The sequence below is a fragment of the Neolamprologus multifasciatus genome, chromosome 7 (genome assembly GCF_963576455.1).
Source record: "Neolamprologus multifasciatus chromosome 7, fNeoMul1.2, whole genome shotgun sequence".
In the NCBI taxonomy this organism is placed as follows: Eukaryota; Metazoa; Chordata; class Actinopteri; order Cichliformes; family Cichlidae; genus Neolamprologus; species Neolamprologus multifasciatus.
Window position 1 is genome coordinate 62100150 of NC_140445.1, and position 23505 is coordinate 62123654.

Sequence of the window (23505 nt, forward strand, 5' to 3'; positions counted from 1 at the left end):
CGGATAAATACAACAGAATAAAACTAGTACCAGTACCGAAAAAAAGAAAATTTATTCATAACACACATGAAAAGACCCAGGAAAACCGAGTAAACGATAAAAACGATAACAAAATAACGTTGAAAACCGATAAAAACCCTGAAAACCATACATTTCACACTCGAGCCTCAACTCTCGCAGCCCAGTACCAAACGACTCACAGACCGGTAACAGTCCGAGGCCCGGGGGTTGGGGACCGCTGCTCTAGTGTGCCGTGTGCTCGCTGTCCGGCACTGTAGAGCTCGATTGGCGTTGAACATACAATACCAGAACTGATAGGTCTACCACTGGCGGCCTGTTCTTTTCACAGAGCAGATTCACCCTGAGCACATGTGACAGATGTGAAGGGTCTGCAGAAGCTATGGAGAATGCCTGCCACTGATGTTGTTCACCGTGACCGATTTGGTGGTGGAGAGGCATATCCATGGAGGCATGCACAGAACCCTACAGGGTAGCCAACAAGACTGCCAGTAGGTATCAGGATGAAATCCTCGGAACTATTGTCAGACTCTACGCTGGTGCAGTGGATCTTGGGTTCCTCTTGGTGCATGACAATGCCTGGTCCCACATAGGGAAAGTAGACAGGCACTGACGCTACCATGTTGCACTTTAGACTGTGTAACTGCTCAGTGATGCCCTGGGCTAGATCCCAGGACAGCACCCGTCGTCTCTTTAGCAGCATGCTCCGATGTTGTCAGGCATGCATAAAAGCACTTGGGGCCACACGAACTCCTGTGAAGCATTTTGACTTGTTGCACTGAAATTTCGGCAAAATGGAGATGCCCACGGCATTTTATTTATTTTGATTTTTGTGGCGTCTTTGAATTCAACCCTCTCTAGGTTGATGATTTTCATTAAACTGTTCACTTGTCTTTTGTTCCTAACACATTACCCAGTCCATATCAGTGTAGATATCAACATGATTTTTCCCATTGAGTTCTTATGTTTTCAGTGTTGCTTGCAATGTATAAACAAGTCTTGTCTGTAACTAGCAGGATGTTTGATCAAAGCATTGATTGAAACTTGCAAAACTTCTTCTGTGTACTTTCTGCCTGGTGCTATCTATCTGTACGGCCCCATATTTGCTCTTTTGGTGTAGTGCTTAATGTTATGCCAAATTACTGCCATATTAAAAATGTAATGCATTTACTTAATTAAATTATGCAAATGTAATTACATAATTTTTAATTGGGACAAGCATTTCAAAAACATATACTTTGATGTTCACTGGAAGTTATTCTTCAGAAATTACCCCCCACCCAAATTGCTCAAATAACTGAGCATATTCATAGCAGACTTGTGACATGCTGGTACTTGTGACATGACTTTACTAGCTCATTACGTCCTACAGGGTAGGCAAAAAATATTTCTATAAAGTATTTAAACATTTCTACATTTCTTTAAATAATTTATCAAATGTCCATAAATTTAACTTGGCAGTTATTTATTTTTGTTTAATTTATTTTTTTAAATTTAATTCACAATAAAAGACACAAGAGTTTAGAAAACTTTTCAAAGGAGCTAAAAACCGTAATATAAATCTTTTAAAACCGTTTCTGACTTGTGCTGGTTTTACTGGAAATTATTTGTAAACATGAGGTTATATTGTTACTGTTCTTTTCCCCCATGATAATTCTAATTCTCTATTGTGAGAATTGTTTTAATTGTTTTTTATATAGCACTGAGGTTCACAGAAGCAGGGTTTTAGGAAACATAAAGTCTAATTGGTTCATTTTTGGAGACTGTCAGCAGTGGTTAGCGGTGATTAGCAATTTAAGCTTACAATGTAGATGGCCTTCCACTGACATGCAGCAGCGGGAGTGTTTTCCAGCGGCTAGTTGCGGTGGTGGTTAGCGTGCCTGGCTCTCCTTTCTCCTTAACACACACAGCTGCTTATCTGACGATCTGCTGCTGCAGCACTCCAGCTGTCCCAGGACACCCCATGCTCCCTCCACATAAACACATGCTATTCACTTATAAACTTGCTGCTTCGTCCCCTCCTCATCCCAACCCCGAATCCCTGAGTCCTGCGCCCCTGTCAGGGATCATTTCAGAGCCAAAACCAGTTTTATCATTGATTTAGTAATCCTATTGGCTTTTTATGGGTGAGTTAATGGCTTAAGTTTTTAGGGGCTCAGTATAATTCTAGGAATCTGCTAGTTCATGATAGAACAGAGGAAAAGGAGAATTGAATTGCTTGAAGATGGAGAGATGCTAAGACCCTTCTTTGCTAGCTCTGAAGGTCCAAGAGGAGAACACCCCTCCACTTCTGGCAGAGAGAGGTGCCAAGCTTAGCCTAGCCTGCAGTCTGAGGAACCAATTAGAACTCTTTATTAGAGTTGTGTCATTAGAAGCTAAGAGAAAAGCTCCTTGGTAGAGAAGAAGGAAAGACGGGAGATTTTGGGGGATAGAGTCGGTCAGAGAAGGCCCCGGTTATCCTTAGGTACGTCAGAGAAGGTATCCCTGTCTGCGTCAGGGGTTCCACTCCATTTGCAGTGTAAAGACGGGAGCAAGCTGAGGAGAGTAAGGGGCGCAAAACAACCCTTTCTTCCCTCCATATGCGGTAGGGGTATTTTGGAAGGAGTTGCCATGGTTACTCCTCTGGTCTGGGATTTGTAACGTGATAGCTGGCTGCCAAACCGCAATCTCAAAGAGGGAGGAATTGTGCTTGCGTTCGCGAGTGTTGTATGAAAGGTCTGTCTGTGTGTCTGTATACGTTGGGAAAGGAAACCAAGGGAAATATACTTTCTTTTATATCTTTTCGAGGTATTATGCACTTGTTTGTGGGTTTTCAAAGACGTTTCGATGTTTTATGACAGGACTGGTCAGGGTCGTACCTTGCTATTTCAAAGGTTGTAGCATTTCCCTGTGGATTTCCTCAGCAACCTAATGGCAAACATACACACACACACTTTTTTTTTACCTTCATCTCCCACCCACTTAGGGGCCTCCACTTAGCCAGCGTGGTGGAGGTGGTGGTGGGGTGTGTTTTACAACCCTGCTCAGGGAAAGCCCTGAGCAGTGGGCTGCCCGGCTAGTGATTACTAGCTACACGTACCACACACACATAGGCATGGACACACACTCACGAATGACTCACTACAGGGGAATGTTTCCCTTGTTTTTGAATGTCATAAACTGTTCCCATGGAAATGGCAGTTACTCAGAGGGCCTGTTGACTTGACCACTGGGGTCTTATTGAGATTAGAGTTCTATGGGAGAGATGGACCATTTGATGCTCTGGTTAGTATCCATCATCATTGTAGTTTTTGTTGTAATGTAAAGATGTGTATACCTGTATCTAGGGCCTCAAAAAATCCCTTTGATTTATTTGAAGTTAAGTCCCTAGCCTGCCTCCACACACATGTGGTATCCCTACACATGCACGCACTCAGCAGTTCCCCGGTTCCCTGACTTTCAAACCCAGAGAGGTCTGAAAGGAATGAGGATGATGTCATCATCACCTGCAGTTGTGAAAGAGGTTAACCAGCACTACATGGTAAACAAGATTGGTTTGTCCTTTTCCACACATTTTCAATTATAACTTTGGCTTTTAGCCACTATGAAAAGAAGATAACTCTTTGTTTGTTTTTTGCAATAGTTCACTTTCACCTCGTTTTCAAAGTTCAGACCAACCGCTTTAGTTTATCTGAAGCCAAGATTCCAGAAAGGAAACCTTTGGATAGAATCAGAATCAGAATATTTTATTGATCCTTGGGGGAAATTATTTGATTAATTTAATTAATTTAAATAATTAATTATAGCAAAGATCCATCTAGAGAAACTGAAAGAACACATAAAATTCTTTTGTTCTTTCAATGGCTTCTGTGCAGGACTTGAAATTGTGTAATGCTGAAGTTAAGGATCAGCAGTGGTAATGCACTGGAAGTCTGCTGGCAGTCCATGGACAGCTCATCTACCTGTAGAGAGTGTCTGTTGTCGATAGGGACAGCGTACAAAGTATGTGGTAAAACTAGTCTGTGGGAAACTCTTGCTTGTACTGTTGTTGGTCAGTCAGCCAGCTGCTGAAAATATACAAAAAGCTTATTTTTTTTCCCCCCCATCTCCTTTTTGTGGTGAACTTCACTGTCACTGCTTTCCCCGTTCTGGCTCACTTGTCAACCAATTAGCGTTCAGCTGACACATGTTGTCATCCTCGTCCAGCAACATGCAATTGGGATTTTTGAGGACTGCATGGGGAGTACGTTTGCTTTGATTAAAACCCCTCTCCACACCACTCCCTAGGGTAATGCATACGCAAATGGACATATTTGTGGTAGCACAAATTAAGTTCAAGTCCACTGCTTCCTGGGCTTTTGTCACCCTGTGCTCGTCCCTTGTTTGATGTAGCTAGGGCTTCTTGCTTAAAAAAAAAAAACACAAAAAAAGAAAAACACTCAGTAGACTCTCTAGTGTTGTTCAGAAAGGAATGGAGCACACTGTTGTAATTTCTGGGCAGATAATTAGTGCTTTACACGTTTTGTTGACTGACTCGTAGTACAGCTAAAAATGTTGCAACACTGCCCACAGAGAATAATACTGGTACCATACTAGAGACTATAAGTCTGTAACTGATAAGCCATAATGATATTCATTTCTTTTAACATTATACTGTTATTTTTGCTTAGTCATGCTCTCACTATATTCTTAAATATCATCACTTTGTCCCTCTGTTCTCTTTCTAGTTTACCTTCAAAAGTAATACCTGCTGCTCTTTCTCTTTTTCAGGGTCCAACAAGAAAAGAAATCATCTAAACCAGAAGGTTAAGCAACCAGATTATAAAGTAGCCTACGTTCAGCTGGTGAGAAAACATCAACACACACACTTATCCTTCTACTCCCATCTCTTCTGGTTAGTGTGTAGTGTAGATATAGCTCACAGACTCCTACCCAGCACACAGTGCAAGGCAGAGACCTCACCACAATAACGCTCTCTTTTTTTTCTTGCACGGCCAGCTGTGCGTGTGTGTGTGTGTTTCTTACTGTGGGGGCATTTTGGGGGCATTGAACTGTGATCTTTTTTTCTTGTGGGCTTTTTTTTAAGGGAAGAACTGGGATTGGTTGAGATGGGTATGTTGCATTGCCCTGCAGTTGGCTTTGAAGGCTACATCCTTAATTCGCTCTTCCTTATACACATGCTTGAGGAGTACAGTTTCTTCACCTACCTTATCTTTTTCCTGTGCACCTCACCAGGGCTTTGCCATATCATACTGTACATGGTAATCCTGGAATAAATGTTTACATGGTTGAAATAAGTGTAATTTAAATTATAAAGCGACACCATGTATTCACGTGAAGAGCGCGCAAAACAGAGCAAGGCCAGATATGTCTGAGAGCGAGAGCAGCATCATTTTTTTGAAGAAAATTTACTACCTGAAAGGAGAGATACTTCAGGAGTATGGAAGCCATTTGGCCGCAAGAGGTCAAGCCTCTATCAAAGCAAGGGGCTTTGCAAAATACGCAAGAAAACTGTAGAAATAACAAACTTATAATAATTTTTGAGGCAGAAGCACACCATTGAGTAGACGAAGCTATGATGGCATGTGAGGGGGAGATACTAGCAGCTGGTGAAGTAAACAAATGAGTCAACCGAGCATCAGGTGAACACTCGCTGATTGTGCTCCATATGACAGGAAGAGCAGACGGTGGATGAAAATTGCTGATGCAGTTGGTGCATCAGGTGGACAAGGAGGGATTTAAGCAGCTGGGCAAAAAGCTTGACCCAAGTGGCAACATTTTAGTTAGGAAATAATTTTTAATTTCAGTTTTATTATGTGACAATGTTGTGCAGCCTCTTGAAGAGCTACAAGATGAAGTTACTTTAGTTATTGTTAGACTAAAATGTTAAGCCATCATGTTATACGTTTATTTGCAATGTCCAATGAAAAACGATCTATGCTACTTTTGTGCTTTGTCATGTTATCAATGATGGTAGCTCATTCCAAAAGGATGGATTGCAAGCTGTTATCGCAGATTAAATTTACGGTATTATCGCAAACATCCTTGAGCAGCTACATCAGCTACAGCTCCCACCCGTACGGCTCACACGCTCGGGCAGCCTTTTTGAAAAATGGGTTGGGGTAAAAGTTAAGCGCAAGACAGTCTCTTTGGTTTCATATGAGACTTTTTACAACAAATATTGAGATATGGTTGGATGGAGCAGTCATGTTCACTTAGAAAGCTGTTGCCTCCAGACCTTTACGTGAGTATTCTTGATCATTTCACTAAAGCTTAAAGTCTTTTAGTATTTGTACATCCCTCACCCACCACTTGCAAAATAAAACATCACTAAAGTCACCTTATTAATGGCCCTTTGATCTGTATGAAAAGCAAGTTTTGTGCAATGTTTGTTTTGTGACTGCTGTTTTGATCTTGCCCAGGTAAATCAACACTGGGGTAGACACTTGTATATGCTGCACCGCCCACCCGACCGGGTGCCATCTATCTTGAAATGGATGAATAATGAAAACTGTCTAAACATGACAAAAGAGGATGAAAAAGAGGATACATAATTGAAGCAGCCATGAATCTTTTAAAGGGGAGACTTCCTGTTGTCTAACACTAAGGCAGTGGCTTGTGATTTTGTGTGTGGCAGGAATTCCCAGCACAGTTAGTAGTGACGCTTCTGTCTCACCAGACATGCACCCCCATTGTAGGTAGGAGGATGCAGAACACTGCGCACACTTGGGTACACACACCTGTGACATGTGCATCATTCATGCATAATGAGCCCTAGAGGATAGATGTTTTTCTTTGAGTGTCATTTGCTCCCTAGTCACATTCATGTTGCAGGTTTGTCAAGTCGTGCACACTTAACTGCATGCAGAAATGAAGATTTGCTGTCTCTTTGCTGCTAAATGGCTAGATATAAAAACCAAAACCCTGTCTAATTTCTCTGGCTGATTTTTGTGAAAAACATTGTCTCTCCTCACCCTTTCCTATAGTACTTAACTTTCTTAAGTACACGCGTACGCACACGCTCACACACTCTCAAACACAAAAGCCCAGAAAACTCTTGTTTCTTTTGCAGCAGTTGGTAGAAAACAAGATTGTGCTTAATTGACTCCACATGTGGAAGAGTTTTCTGTGGGTAGATGCTCACACTGTGGTACCCCCGTTCTACTACCCTCATCCTTGGCTCCCCCCTCCTCCCCCTGCACCCTCCATCAGCTAATATTGCAGCAGTAATACGTTTGCCCCCTCTCTCATTCCTTACTCTAGGTTTGTGGTTGAGGGGAGGCCTCCCGTTTTGCAGGGTTCCGTGACGGCCATTTTCCTTAGGCTTAGGGGGCACCCCAGTACTGGGGGGGGGGGGGGGGGGGGGCTGTGTCTGCATGTGTGAAATGTGCATTGTGTGTGGGAAAGTGTGTACAAGTGTGAGGGGCTTTAAGGGTGAGCTAGGAAGGTGACCAAGGCCATGATGGAGCCGTGCCAGAGCAGGGAGGTCCAGAGACGGGGCAGAGCAATCAGGGGGAGGGGAAAGAGGCTGTATGTGTGTGAAACTGGGTGGTGGGTGCTGGTGGTGAGGTGACAAAAACAGCGGTACAAATCTTCAGTAAATCAGATTGCTTTTAAGCCTGAGTGGCTTTCAGTGGGACTAATGTGTTTAAAATCAGACTGCTTTTATGCACCACTTGGCCCAGTTGAAGGCTAACTCAAGCCGATGTGCTCAGGGTAGGGCTGGGCGATATGGCCTAAAATCCATATCACGGTATAATTTGGAGCATGTGCGGTAACGATATATATCGCGATATATTCTTTTCTTCTGTATACCGTATTTTACACACTATAAGGCACACTTAAAATTTTTTAATTTTCTCAAAAATCGACAGTGTGCCTTATGTATGAATTCTGGTTGTGCTTACTGACCTCGAACCGATTTTATGTCGTACACGGCGTGCAGAAATCTGTCATAAAATGTTTTAGTACGACTTTGGTAAGCTATGAAAGCACACCGCTTGATGGATTGCCGGAGCATTACGGCTGCCGCAGTCAGGAGCCTCGCGGAGTAAACTGGGTCCAAAACTCCGTCTACTTCAGGTCCCAAAGTCAAACAAAGACTGCGGCATCACTGAGAGTTAAAAACTGTCTAAATTCTTTCATCTTTAATAAAACGATAAGTGTTGCTGCTTTACCAGGTGTAACAATTAAGTTTAACATCCAGGCATCCATGAAAACAGAATTTATTAAATTCAACGGAGTTAGAAGTTAGCAGGAAGTTAGCTCGCTAGTTTTCACCTAAACATGATATAGCATGTTCTGATTGAGAGATTTCTGAAAAAAATGAAAAGGTACAGCTCTGCTGTCACTTCCAACATAAATGAAGACAGAAAAACTAAACAGCAGTGACGTTTGCAGGGTTACTGAAGTTGGACTTGCTCGTATATAATGATGTCCTACGTGATTGCTAGCAAAACAGCTATGTTAGCATAACATTAGCGCAGTGAAGTTGAAGGATGAACGCTAACTTTTTTCCACTCGATAAAAGTTAACGTGAGGTTTCTGGTGGTTAGGGACAAATGCAATTGCATGGCGTTAACATGAAACTTGTTCTTTTAAATTTTGTGTTTCACTTGTCTATTTAGAAAATTCACTGTAACCGTTTTAACAGTTCATCTGTGCTGTTATTTTCCAGCCTAGATTGTATTCTGTAAAATGTTTCTTAGAGATTTATTTAGACATTTAGTTTCGGGGTGTTTAGTGATTTAGTGATGAATGCTGTCATTTTTTTTGATTTGCATTTGCCTTCCTAACTCCTATTCATTTTTCCACTGGATTGTAAATCACTTTGTGAAGTTTCTTAAAATAAGTCATCTGTAGCTAAAGCACTGGTCATGATTTGGATATTACAGTGATAGTTTACAGGTACCTGTTAAGAATTACTGGTACAGATGCTATAAATGATGTGTTAACAGTTGTCTGTAATAGTGTCAATGTCAATTTATGGATAATTATGGGGGTGGAAATGAAAACATGCAGATTGATTGAGATTTATAAAAAAAAACAGATGTAGATTTTATTGAGTGTTTTCAATAACAACACCGTATTTCAAACATATTTTTTGTCTCTGAGTCAGATTACAATCCTCAAAGTTGGTGTTTAGTTAACATTATAGTGACATTTATACTGTTTTGGTGAATAACTCTTTAAGTCACTTACTTGTCATACAAGATGCATCTTGCCAGCTTTTTAGGAAATGTTATTCTCTCTTCAGTTTGTACTGAGTGGTTGTAAATTTAGTTGTTTTCACACATAATCTTCAGATGGTTTCGGGGAAATAACACTTGACCTTTCTTACAAGTGATATACAGCAGGAAGTACTCTGCTATGTGGCTGCACAGTAGAGCCTGGAAAAAAATGCAACTGAGGCTAAATGTTGAAATTGCTGTTGAAATTCTTGAGAGAACTGTTTCAGTTCTTTAGCTTTTCTCTGCATTGCTTCACTCTTCCTGGATGCCAAAGGCAGAGGTTAACAAGAAATGAAAGTACAAATTATTATATTTCACTTAAATGAGTCGTGTCTGCTGTGCATGCATGCCCAATAACTTGTCCTCTTGTCTTAATTAAGGGAAAAAGATGCTTGTCCCTGACAGGCAGAGTAGTCTGAAAGTGAAACCCTGATCTTCAGCCAAATGTTTATGATAAGGTACTTCTACCTGGCGTGTAAAAAGAAAAAAAAAGTTTTTGTGGAGCAGGACTTACTATATTTTTTTTAGAATGATGTTACTTTTCTGACTGGTGCCAGCTGTAGCAGTTTAGTGGGCTAATTCTCAGAGTGGATGGTTAAAGCTCAATGAGGTAAAGCTGGGAATATAAGAATGGGATTGCTGACCAGTCTCAACATTTCAGTTTAGTAACTTATTGTGTAGTAAATGTCAAAAAGTACAATTTTCCAATCAGCAGTTCAAAATGTTCCAGTGACAGTGTGTTGTATTTATAATGCTTACAGAGATTTGGGCAAAACAAAAAAAAATTATTAATTTTTATGTTCATAGTTGTTTGATTGCATCTCTTATACAGGAGAGGAAATAATTCTTTGATCCCATGCTGAATTTTGAAGTTTGCTCACTTACAAAGAAGTCTTGAATTTCTTTTTAATTGAGATTTTAAAAAAATAAATAAAAAATAAATAAATATATATATATATATATATATATATATATATATATATTAGGGGTGCAACGATACTCGTATCGATATCGAACCGTTCGATACAGTGCTTTCGGTTCGGTACGCATATGTATCGAACGATACAACATTTTTAATTTATTTTATCAACTTTCCTTCTGACATGCTGTCTGTGTTGAGCGCTCAGTGGATCTGCGCTCGACAGTGCAGCCTAGGCGGAGTAGTCGAACACAGATTCACTGAGCGCAGGGCAAGCTAGCGAGACAGAAGCTAGGCTAGTTGCAACATGGCAAATTGAACCTCCCCCACCCTCATTCAGATCTGGCGTTTGGAACTATTTTGGTTTTCATGTGATGTATGACCCTGAAGGTAAGCGTGTCATGGACTAAAGTAAAACAGTATGTTGGATGTGCCAGCAATGCTCAATTGGTGGGAACTAGTGTGTTAGCGCAGTTAGCTCGTTAATGTGTTGACGTCTTCCAGCCCCACTCATGAGGTGATCCGCGGTAGCTCGTTAACGGAGATTTGCCGTGTTGTGACGTTAATGTCATTTCAGATTAACGCTGACAGCACTAGTGGGAACACAACCAATATGACTGCACATTTACTCGGACATCATCCTAGTGCAAAGACAAGTGGAAGCAGACAAAAACAAGCAGGCATGCTACAAACTTTACCCGAGTCATTTAGACAGCCGTTAGCACATGATTCTCCTTATGGGGACCTGATATGTTTAATATGCTGCTGAGAATATAGCCCAGAAGAAGCGTATAGTATAGCTTTTATTTTGGAAAGAGACATTTCTCCATAATAAACTCTCTTTTCCAAAGATGAGTGATTCCTCAATCAGATACAGGGCTCGCAAAATCGCTAGCCCGACGTCCTGGGGCTTTTTTCCAGTCGGGCTACCAAAATCTATCTCTGCCCTGCCCGTCGGCCTATCGTAGGAAGGAAAAATATATGTCAATGCTTTTGCATTCTTTCGGAAATGTATCTGGGTAATTATGTCATTGGCATCGGCCACTGTCAATATGTGACATACTGAAATCGCGTTTGAATTTGCGCTTGTTTTTTGCTTTCACTTTGCAATCGCGTGAACTGTGTATAGAGAGCGACAGTACTGATTGGTGAGTGATGATAATTTGCGCACCAATTCCTCTGACATCGTCTTATCAATCGTTAGCTTACTATGCAAACATGACAAGTGAAATCTCCGCAGCTTAAACATGTGAGAGGTTGATCGCGCAGAGAATCGCTGAGCGTTATGTTAGTGCGTGTGTAAAAGCAGCAGGATATATATTTTAGTTCTGCTGAGCCAAATAAGACAGGTCAGGGTGAAGAAGTGACAGCCAAAGAAAAGCTTACCACAAAACGGAAAAGTTATGACAAATCAGACTATAAGGCAAAAAGAAAGTGCAGCTTTATGGTTTCATGGACAAAAGAATTTCTGTGGCTGCAATATGACGAGCTAAATAACCAGGGCTGCACATAAGTGGTCCGCAGGTGCGCATTCGCTGTCAAAATAAAAACCCGCACAAGATAAGAAGTTGCAACGCGTGTTTGCGTACATAAGATTTTCAGGAGGAGGACAGACATTTGTTTAGAACTCTTAAAGATGTCGAAGAAGCTCCTTTAAGCAATTACTGTGATGTTCCTCCACCTCCAAAGAAATGTCAGAAGGAGTCCGAACCACAAAAGAAGCGCGTATTCTCGGAAAAGTGGTTGCAGGAGGTGAGCTGGCTTCAAACAAATGATGAACGCACAGAGATGTGGTGCAGAATGTGCCGTGAAAATTTAATAAATGACAAATTAATAAAAAGGCATGAACATTTTTTTTGTATCGAAAAAATATCGAACCGTGACACCAAAGTATCGAACCGAACCGAACCGTGAATTTTGTGTATCGTTGCACCCCTAATATATATATATATATATATATATATATATATATATATATATATATATATATTAGGGGTGCAACGATACACAAAATTCACGGTTCGGTTCGATACTTTGGTGTCACGGTTCGATATTTTTTCGATACAAAAAAATGTTCATGCTTTTTTAATTTGTCATTTATTAAAATTATAAATATATATTTTAACTCAAAAGTACAGTTTTTAAATTTAATGTTGCTGAAACAACAAAGTAATAAAAAAAATTTAATCTATCTGATTGAGAAATCACTCATCTTTGGAAAAGAGAGTTTATTACAGAGAAATGGCTCTTTCCAAAATAAAAGCTATACTATACGCTTCTTCTGGGCTATATTCTCAGCAGCATATTAAACATATCAGGTCCCCATAAGGAGAATCATGTGCTAACGGCTGTCTAAATGACTCGGGTAAAGTTTGTAGCATGTGTGCTTGTTGTTTTTGCCTGCTTCCACTTGTCTTTGCACTAGGATGATGTAGGTGTAAATGTGCAGTCATATTCGTTGTGTTCCCACTAGTGCTGTCAGCGTTAATCTCGTTGAAATGACGTTAACGCCACAACATGGCAAATCTCCGTTAACGAGCTACCGCGGATCGCCCCGTGCATGGGGCTGGACGGCCAACACGTTAACGAGCTAACTGCGCTAACCACTAGTTCCCACCAATGTAATTGAGCATTGTGTGGCACATCCAACATACTGTTTTACTTTTGTCCATGACGAGCTTACCTTCAGGGTCATATGTCACATGAAAACCAAAATAGTTCCAAACACCACATCTGAATTAGGGTGGGGGAGGTTCAATTTGCCATGTTGCAACAAGAGCTTAACTTCTGTCTCGCTAGCTTGCCCTGCGCTCAGTGAATCTGCATTCGACTACTCCACCTAGGCTGCACTGTCGAGCGCAGATCCACTGAGCGCTCAGCACAGACAGCATCGTCAGAAGGAAAGTTGATAAAATAAATTAAAAATTTTGTATTGTTCGATACATATGCGTACCGAACCAAAAGCACTGTATCGAACGGCTCAATATCGATACCAGTATCGTTGCATATATATCTATATCGCTCTATCTATCTATCGATCTATATATAGATCTATATCGATCGATATCTATAGATCTATATAGATCGATATCTGTAGATCTATATAGATAGATATTCTAGATGCACCTCTGGCTACAAGATCAACAGCAAGAGGCTTTGTGAGAATGACCATTAATCGCGCTTGATCATGCCTGGTGGGGTGAGAATGATTACAGGAAGGTAGCGGATCAGCTGAACACTGCACAGAAGGAATTATTAAATGAGCTGAAGGCAGTTGGGACCACAGTCTCTAAGAACACCATTTCTTAGCACGCTATGTCATAATGGTTTGAAGAATTGCATCACCCACAGTGTCCTCCTGCTCAAGAAGGCACATGTACAGGCCCATCTAAATTATTTACAGAAGGCTTAGGGGAAAGTAATGTGGTCAGACGTAACCAAAATCAAGCTCTCTGGCATCAACTTGACCTGCTGTGTTTGGAGAAAGAGAAATGCTGAGTATGACGCAAAGAAGACCATCCCTACAATCAAGCACGGACATGGAAACATTATGCTTTGGGTTGTTTTCCTGTTAAGTGTACACTGCACTGAGGGCTCAATGGAAGCCCTCAGTGCAGTGAAGGTACATTTTATGGAATGTACCATAAAATCGTGGATGAGTACTTCCTCTCAGCCAGAACACGGATGTGAGATTGCGGACGGGTCTTCCAGCATGACAATGACCCAAAGCGATATTGCTAAGAGAACAAAGGAGCGGCTAAAGAAAATGCACATTAAGGTCATGGAGTGGTCTAGCCAGTCTCTGCTGTTTGCCAGTCATTGTAACCTGATAGAATCAAAGATGGCATATCCATGTGCATTAACAGTCATCCAGACTCACTGGCAGGATCTAAGCGTTGATGTAAGTTCATGTTTTTGTTGGGTATGATTGTGCAAATCCCACTCAAGCTCCGAGTTTTATCTGTAGACAAAAGCTCACTTCATACAGTCAGAGATGGTCTGCATAAGGCTGAGAGTAGTGAAAGTAGGTGATGAGCAAAAACTTTGCAGCAGAAGGGAGAGCAGGAACACAGATGGTACAAGGTATTCTCACGATGCCGGCCTTTAGTCGTCATGAAATGAGCAGCTTGTTTTGTTTACACATAAGCCAGTGATTTCACTGTTAGCATAGTAGTGTCAGTGTAATTTTCCATCTGAAAGATTCACTTACACATATGCACATTTTTGTACAAGTTAAAGGCAGATATCTTTAACCCATACAGTCATCTCATTTAACAGGTGAAAGGTCTCTACTATTGTTTATGTGGCTGCTGGCCAAGATCTCTTTAAAGTAGTAAATAAGCCGTCAAAGTTTCTCTCCTCGGCCCCAGTCGCTGACAGCATCGGAGCAAACCAAATGCCCCAGTCACATTCACTCTGTCCCCCAAAACACTGTCCTGACCCGACGACCACAGAACAAAACAAGATACGGGGTTGGACCAGCACTTGTAGAGTAAGTGGTAGCTTCCTTGAAATTGAAATTGCTCATTTCCCATGTTTCTTTCAGACGCTTTCTCCACCCCCGCTCAATCCACATGGAAGGCATCTCTCAAAGTGAAAAGGCGCAGGGAGAGTCACAAACAAACTGAGTTAGACTGAGTAGCAACTATGGAGGAGTTGTGACACAGCTGGAAAAAAAGGAACAAGAAGAGAAGAGGAAAAACAGCTGTATTCAGAGCGATTATGTGAAGGAAGCTATGGCCAAGTATGGCTCTCTTCTCTGTTTGACTGACACTAGATGGCAACGTTTTGCTGTATAGCTTCTCTTACTAGTCTCCCTTTTTTCTTGTGTCTGTTATTGACTCCTTGTTGCTTAATAATAGACACAGTATGGTTGTGCATATATGTGCAACTGTGTGTATCTGGCTAGGATAAAGGGTGGTGATGGAGGGGGGGGGGTACAGGATGGGTTGCTGCAAACCCCTCTGACCCCCAGCCCCTCCCCTCCTGTTCTCCACTCTGAGTGAAGCCCTGTTCTATGGGACTGGAGGTGCTGAATCAGGCAGTGAAGCTGAGGGAAATCTTGCTTATCTGTGTGGAATTTTATTATTTTCAACTATTTGGATCATGATAGCTCCCATTCACCTTCCCTCCCTCTTCCTCCTTTTCACCTTGTCACGCAAACACAGGCTTTCCTCACACAGCCTTGCCCGTCTGCCGCTTTGCTTCCTTCCCTTCTCTGTACGGCCTCACCCTTGCTTATCACGCCAATTAACATTTTTAACTTCTGCACTTTTCCCTCCCGAGGCGGTCTCATCTTCCCGTTTGGGTGGGATGATTTATCGAAAATGCAATTTCAATTCAGTTTGTACCTCTAGTAATTCTTGTGAGAATTTTCTCCTATATGATAGGCCATGGAGCACAGAAGTTAACTTTAAATGCATACCGAGGCCGTAGGTGCTATACTGAATCATGGTTTCTTACCAAATATTCAATTTAAAGAATTGTATTTTATTAATTTTTTTAATGGGCTATTCATTTTTTCACCTTTCTGAGGAGAGTTGACCATTAATTCTCCGATTGACAACTGAAATAAGAAACCCAATTTGTCCACATTTATTTAGAATGGCATTGAGGGTTTAAATTAAAAGTGAGTCATATACAGTGCCACTATGACTTTTGTCATATTCCTACATATGAAGCACAGATCTGCGCAATTATTCAAAACATAAAGGAATCGACCGCCTGAAAGATTGAATCGAGAATTTCAGATATATCTAATATTTTTAGCGTATCACAAGACTGCACTGAGCTATAACACACAGTTGAAGTAACAAAGGCTTTTTTAAAGTCTTTATAATAATTAAAAACAAACGCGATAAATTAATTTTCAATTTATCTACAGTCTTGCATCCTTGCGTGTGCATAACTGTATCTGTCAGCATTGCAGGCACATAAATCATCTAAAGGAAGGCATAAGCTTATCCACTAATTAGTGTGTTTACATATATATGTGTGCACAGACATGTGTGTATGCTGGTGGTGAGCATTATGAAAGCAGAAGCTTTTCTTGGCAATCAGGCTTCTCTTTAAGGCCCCCCCCATCTCCCTGTATGTCTTGATTTGGAAAATTCTACCCCTAAGCAAAATCTTGAGCGAGAGTGTGTGGCTGTGTGTGTGTGTGTGTGTGTGTGTGTGTGCGTGCAGGTTTCATAAGAGCTCAGTAGAGAGAGAACATGAATTATAGAGAGCAGAGCAGGGTCTAGGAATCTCACACGCAAACCTCTTCTTTTTTACTTTTTTTATTTTAATGACCGTAGTGGAGGCTCTTAGTTGTGTTTCACTCTTATGTCCAATTCATTTTAGATGCTTTAAGCGTTAATGCAGTGACTGTGCTGTAGATGGATTTGCATAGGGCAGGTTTAATTATTATCACGAAAAACACAATGGAAACTCTCAGAAGCACAGTGCTATAGTAATTTGGTGTGACAAACAAATCTCACAACAAATCAACGGCTCACTTGAGCTATATGAATAGTCTTCAGGGCTCTTACAGCCTCTCTGTCTCCTGTCTTTTCTTTTGTTGTTTTCTATTTACTTTTGCTTTATCTCTCTCTGCAGCATCTTCTCTCCTCACCCTCACTTCCTTCCACATTCTCTCCAGTTTCCCCTTATTTAGATAGCCACGGCAACACAGACATGCACACGCGCGCATGCTCGTAACCTTTTCTTGATCACCCCTGACCTCTAGACCCGTAATGACACAGCTGCCACTTTGATCAGCCAATCAGCACGCGGCGCCACCCGTGTTCTCAGCGGCACTGCCACCGGCTTGATAACATGTTCTGATAGGCCTGTGCTGATGTATTTCCTGTTTTGGTATGCTTCTTCATTTTTTTTTTTTTTATTTATTTATTTTTTTTTTATTTTCTCCACCAGCTGGTCCCCACATTCCTCAGAGTGAGGGAGGGGGGCAGGGGCAACGCCGGGATGTTTATGTTCATGTGCATGTAGGGGTGAGTGTGTTGGTTTTTGTGCAAGGGTCTAGCTGTGTTTGTGTTTGGTAGCCTAGATAGTTTGGTCTGGGGCTGGGAGGGTGTGGGGTAGGTGGAAGGGATGCTTGAGAAGGGGTGTGTGTGTGTGGTTGTTTACAAGTATTGGCAATCGAAATGGGGTACATTGTTGGGGTGACTGACATACATGCAGGGGATAATGATGGTGAATAGCTGTTTATGTATATGCTTCTGCGTGTCTGTAATGGGGAACAGTAGAGATAGGCAAGGTTTAGGCGTAATATGGCTTTAAGGTATGATGGAGGATGGTGGAGAAACTGAAGAAATCGAACTCAGTTGTTGGTCATAATTGTTAATATGGGCAGATGTGTGTGTGTGTGTGTGTGTGTGTGTGTGAGTGCACGGTTGTTGCTGCTACTTCTGCTGTTATCATCTGAGTGTCCAGTTTGAGATCAGATTGATGTGATGTCTTTGTGGGTGGCTGGATGTGTATTTAGGTAGTGATGATATTTTCCTGAGAGCTCTGTTACCAGGCTCCAATGTCTCCAGTAGCAGGCTGGGAGCAGACATGCCCAGGCATGAAACCTATCATGCATGCGCACGTGCACACATGCACTTTCTCACTCACGCCCTCCATTTGTCTCTGGGCAGAAGTATGTGCTTATGTATTACTGGATGTCCTACACTAGTATGTCAGAGGGTTTCAGCGATAAATCTTAAAGTATTTTCAGTTGGACACTAGAGGCGATGTTCACCAACGTTCTTTACTCCTGGTCCACAAAGTCAAGTATACACAAGGGTTTTTAGATCTCTTCTTATCCAACAAATGGATTTGACATTTTCTGTATGGTTGAATTAACAGTAGAGGTAGGACATAATATTAGTAGGAGTGACAGTGAGGCACGCAAGGACATATACTACTGCTTGCCAAAGTTGACCAAGTTATTTGGCCATTACAGGGCTGTGGAGGAGATGTTATTGTAATTGGAGGGAGGCTGAGGGTCATAACCCTAAATTAAGCCATAGAAAAGTACTCTTGGTTTCTAAACTTCATCTGTTTTTCATTGAAAGTGATTATTTGTTTTAGACTTTTAACTGACTAAAGTAATATATTAATTTTGTTTGTATGTTTTCACACAAAATCATTTTAATTTCGCTGTCTTTCCTGGGTGCTATTTAATTTGTCTTTTAATACCTAGTTCTTTTACATCCCCACTCTCCTTACTTAATATTACTGTTCCTGGAACTGTTTATTGCCAAGACATTTGGACAGAAGAGTGTGTGTGTGTGTGTGTGTGTGTCTGTCTGTCTGTCTGTGTATGTGTCTGTCTCTGTGTGTGTGTGTGTGTGTCAATGAGATAAAGTGAGAGTGAATGTGTGGCACACCCAGGAGCCAGGCAGCAGGAGCCATTTACAATCATCTGGCTACATCTCTTCTCCTGCCCTGTTCCATTGCCTTTCCTGCCTCGCCTAGTTTGCTTTGACCATTTAGTCTCTGTAATTGCAGATGAAAATGCACTGTTCATCTTGTGTTTTATACACGAACTGTGGAATTATGTCCGAAATGTTTGAAGTTGCCATTTCTTACATGTAGAAGAAATATACCAGTAGAACTGTGATATTCTTGATACCCAAATTGATACCATGATGGGGGCAGACTGTTTATTTGGCATGATAACATTATATTTTCACAAGTTCAAGACACAGAAAATGTTAGGGTCGTTGCAGAATATCTCATTAACATTACCACAACGTCTAAAGTATCTATTTTTACATTAGCTGTTGCAAACATTTTATCTCTTAGAGCATAGCTGATTTCACAATGACTGTGCCAATTGTCTAAAAAAAAAGTCATGTCACCATAACCCAAGATATGCCTTTATTGCACTAGTCGTATTTACCATGTGTAGTTTTTCACCTGTGGTATTAAAGAAAACAAGAACAAGAGAGAAACAACATTTTTTGGCGATTTTGGTATTGAAAGGTATTGTAACTAGTACTAGGGCTGCTCGATTATGGCAAAAATGATAATCACGATTATTTTCACTGAAATTGAGATCTCGATTATTTGACGATATTTATTTAACAATAACAATGTATTGAATAATGGCTTTAAAGATTGTCAAAAAATACTATAAAATAGTGTGCAAATACTGATAACAGTGCAAATGTTTGCAATATAAAAAATAAATAAAAAATGTAAACATCTATGTTTAGTGAACTTTACAGTGTTGCTCTGTAGTGCAGCTACGACACTGTAGCAAAGATTACACACTATGTCTACTTGATCCACGTCTGACTCCGCAAACCCATAATGTTTCCACACCACTGAAGTTTTTTTTTTACCTCTCTTTTCAACCAATGGCAGTCACTCTCCTCTCCAAATAACTTCTGCTTAGCTTTCCGAGCTTCCCTCTGTTAGCTCCTCTTAATTGTTGTGACACGTGTTCGAAACGCAGAGAGGTGCGCTCGATTTGCCACACGGAGCAGCGCGAGAGTAAAGCACGAGGGAGGTGCTAATAATCAGCTCAGTCCTTTTTAATGATCGTTGAAAGCCCAGATCGTAATTTAGATTAAAATTCGATTAATTGAGCAGCCCTAACTAGTACTTCAGGTGATTTCCCCTGTTCATCTCAGTAGAAATGCTTTTTATGCTAATGACGCTACCTTGGACGTTGCACTAAAACACTAACAGTTGAACCATTTAAACCATACTGTGCACGTGGGAAAACATCCTTAGATAACACACTGACCTACTATAGACCGACCTACTGTATTTAGGCACAGCGAAACACAAAGAAAATATTTGCAACACTATAGATGTCTTGAAGGCTTTCCAAGTTGGTGTCATTACTGTTGGTCTATTACAAATGAGTTTCATTTTAAGTGTGTGGGTTTTTTTTTTGTTTGTTTGTTTGTTTTTTACAACCTGACAGTGTTGTTCTTTTATATAAAACAATAGGAAAAGTATGAAGCGTTATTTCACATAAAAATAGATCAAAGGGTCTATTATTATGTCAAATCATATCATCTGCGATCATCCATCCATCGTCTTCCGCTTATCAAATTCAGGGTCGCAGGGCAGCTAGAACCTATACCAGCTACCACAGGGCGAAGGACAGGTCGCCAGTCTTTCGCAGAGCTAATGCATAGACAGACACAGGCAATCTAGAATCTCCAATTAACCTAAGCTGAGAGTTTGTGATGTGCGATACCACTGATTTCCTTTCCGATCCGATACCAAGTAATATTCAGGGTGGTATCGACGATACTGATCCGATACCGATACTTTGTACAAAAACGTATTTTATTTATTGTATCTCAAATTACAGTGTCATAATGATTACAGGACATCAAATTACTTGTTCTTATCACTTAATAATGCAGAGTTCATCATATAGAAATAAAAAAACTGAAGTTGTGCGCTATTTGAACACCTTGCCGGCCTAAAGGACTCCGTGAGAGACGTCTGTCTCGCCCTAGCAGCACCAGCCCCTCTCCTCCTCTTCAGTTCACCTCAACATACGCTCCTCATATTCTGTGATATGATTTACTCTGAGGTGTTTGACAAGGTTAGTAATGTTGCCACAACCATACATGCCAACCCTCCCGATTTTTCCGGGAGAATCCCAAATTTCAGTGCCCCTCCCGAAAATCTCCCGCAGCCACCATTCTCTTGAATTTCTCCCGATTTTCCACCCGGACAACAAAATTGAAAAACCATATCGCAGAATTCATAGCGCGGCCCAGCCAATTCCAGTCTCCAACAATGGCGGCAGCTACTTAGTTTTAATATTACTCTTATTTCTCTTTCTGGGTCGCAAAAAAACTTTTTTCAGGTGAGAATGTAGCTGTGTAAACTTCAAATATCTGAGCCAACCGACACATCGCGGTCTTTCACTAGTCGGGTTAAACATGATATACAAGTCACTTTGATAACTTAAAAATGTTATTGTTTGGCTTTTTCAGTGTTTTATTTGTTCGTGAGTAAATCGGTTTGGCTGAGATTAAAGTTATTAGATTAGATTAAATTAAATTTAACTTTATTAATCCCTCGGGAGGGTTCCTCCGGGGTTTTCACACAGCTAAATAAACGTCAAACAGAAAACTAATTAAACAAAGTGTGAGACGGTCGAGAGTTTACGTCAGTGCCCGGTTATATTTTAGATAGCAAGGAGCAGACGGCAGAGTTTCACTCCACGGAGGGAGCTTGTGACGTACTACCCGGCTTTCTTTAGACCGCGAAGGCCAGGTCCTCAGGTGGAAGCAGCCTCTGAATTTGGACACCCCCGCTGTATTTTATCTGATAAATCAACACTGTAAAATGTATTTATCACCCCCACCCAACAGCCCTTTTGAATGTCTTCCTAATTCTGAGGTCTCAAGGTTGGCAAGTATGGTCACAACACCTCGCTTTTTTGCCACATGTATTGGAAACCACGTCTCAGCTGTTTGTGGAGGTAATATACATCCGCACAATCACGCTCAGCCATTGTTGTGAGTGCGCACGCCAAGGGGCTGCGAGACATTTATACAGCCGTATTTCGCACATGACTATGAAAGGCGGAAGAGGAAGTAGTTCCTTTGAATGTAGACAATCCGAATGTTATAGTTTCTTTCCACTGTGTTCCTGTTAATGATAAACTACAAATTTACCCTAAATTACTAAAATATCGATATTTTAATGTGAGAATCGATTCTAGAACATAAATGATTGGTATCAAAGGAATCTATATTTCAGGATCAATCCGCACATCACTACTGAGAGTACCTGGAAAGAACCCATACATGCATGGGGAGGGCCCGGACACATAGTGGATTCAAACCCTGGACCTTCTTAATGTGAGGCAACAGTGATAACCACCATGCTGCCATATCTATGATAGCACAGAATGTAAATTCCAGGTATTTACATTCCCAAGGAGACATGTCCAAGCATGTCTAAAAGCAAGAGCCATGTGATGGCCTCAAATGACCATTTGGCAAAAATGGACCTATTTCAACTCCCTCTAACAAAGCAGAGTGCTTTTCAAAAAGCTGGAAACAACAAAGCACTTGAGGTAAAAAAAATAAAAACCCCACCAATGACTACAACCAGGCTTCAAAGGAGGAGATTCTAACAGCTGGTGATCTGCAACCCAGATGTAAACAGATGACTCCACCGAGCATTGCTAGCTGCACTCCATATGACAGGAAGAGCAAATGGTGCATGTTATTCATTACTGATGCAATGACTTCAAGCAGCTGGTTGAAAAGTCTTACCGAAGATACAACTTCACAAGTAGAAAATATTTTTTGATGATATCAAGAAATCATTAAACAGCAGTCATGGTATACCTTTACTTTTAGGTGGTTAACACTGTGGCAGTGGATATGTCACTAATACTGCAATATAATGCTTCTGCTGGTACCTCATTTCAGTAGTGACAGTATTGTTTGTTTGTTTTTTCCATAGTCAGAAGTTAAACTATAATTATTATCAATTATAAGTAAATTTTCCTCATTGTGATATGATTTTTACTTAGTCTAAATTTTGTTTAAAAGCCCCTTTTCACTTGTATTTATGAAGTGGGAATTATATGGGCTGTATTTAAGAAGAAAGAAAACAGGCTCACAACTCTTGAATTCCACCTTAAAAATCACTGTCAGCCTGTTTGGATAGTGTCTCTTAAACACCTTCTGCGCACATGTACACACACAACTATTCAAGATGTGTCTGTCCTTTGCTACAGTTTACCTCATCATGGTATGTGGTTTACCTCACATCACCACATTGTTTTCGAGCCACATAAGCCACTGCCTCTCACCGTGATGTCAGCACCTCTCCAGATTTCTCTCTCTCTTTATTAGCATCTGTCTACATGTGTTTGATTTTTGATTAGCTCAATATCAACAAGCTGCGACATTAAATTGCATCTGTGGTACATGGCAACATAAAAGCGACATGCCCTGGTCTAGGGTATATTCAGCATTGTAATTAGATGATCCGTGTTATTCTTTTCACTTGTAAGTGATTTTGTAGCTTATCGGTTTATCTTTGTGTCCCCTATCAAATGAGGGGATTGTTTTTCTGGCAGTGTATAAGAGCTGGCGTTAATGGCTCAGTTTCGATTTTCAGACCATTTAAAGCCCTCTGAGGCTGTATAACCACCTGAAGAACTCCTTTTTCTTTAACTCGGTCAAGTGTGGTCATCCAAGAAGTTGGTGTACTTGACCCCCACCTCGCAGTCACAACTTATTTAGCTCCATAATAACTCTTGGTGCTTGATGTTTTGAGAGAGCACAAAAGAAATGCTGATCTCAGGCTGTAAAAGAGTGGTTAGAAGGTCTTTTCACATGGATTTTATTGAGATTATCTGAATGGAAG

The 23505-nt window shown here is 40.9% G+C and overlaps 1 protein-coding gene and 1 long non-coding RNA gene across 2 annotated transcripts in view; both read left to right on the forward strand.

Annotated features, from left to right (window-relative positions):
* Nucleotides 1–23505, forward strand: part of mrpl23 (mitochondrial ribosomal protein L23) — a 46842-nt gene that overhangs the window by 13554 nt on the left and 9783 nt on the right. Inside the window, exon 4 of the mRNA XM_085166776.1 lies at nt 4768–4841. Within this exon, the coding sequence (XP_085022902.1) occupies nt 4768–4841 (74 nt within the window). The remainder of the gene's footprint in view (nt 1–4767; nt 4842–23505) is intronic.
* LOC146515804 (uncharacterized) lies at nt 14741–22214 on the forward strand. Its single transcript, XR_014875134.1, has 2 exons — nt 14741–19122; nt 19732–22214. It is a non-coding gene; the product is annotated as an uncharacterized LOC146515804 (long non-coding RNA).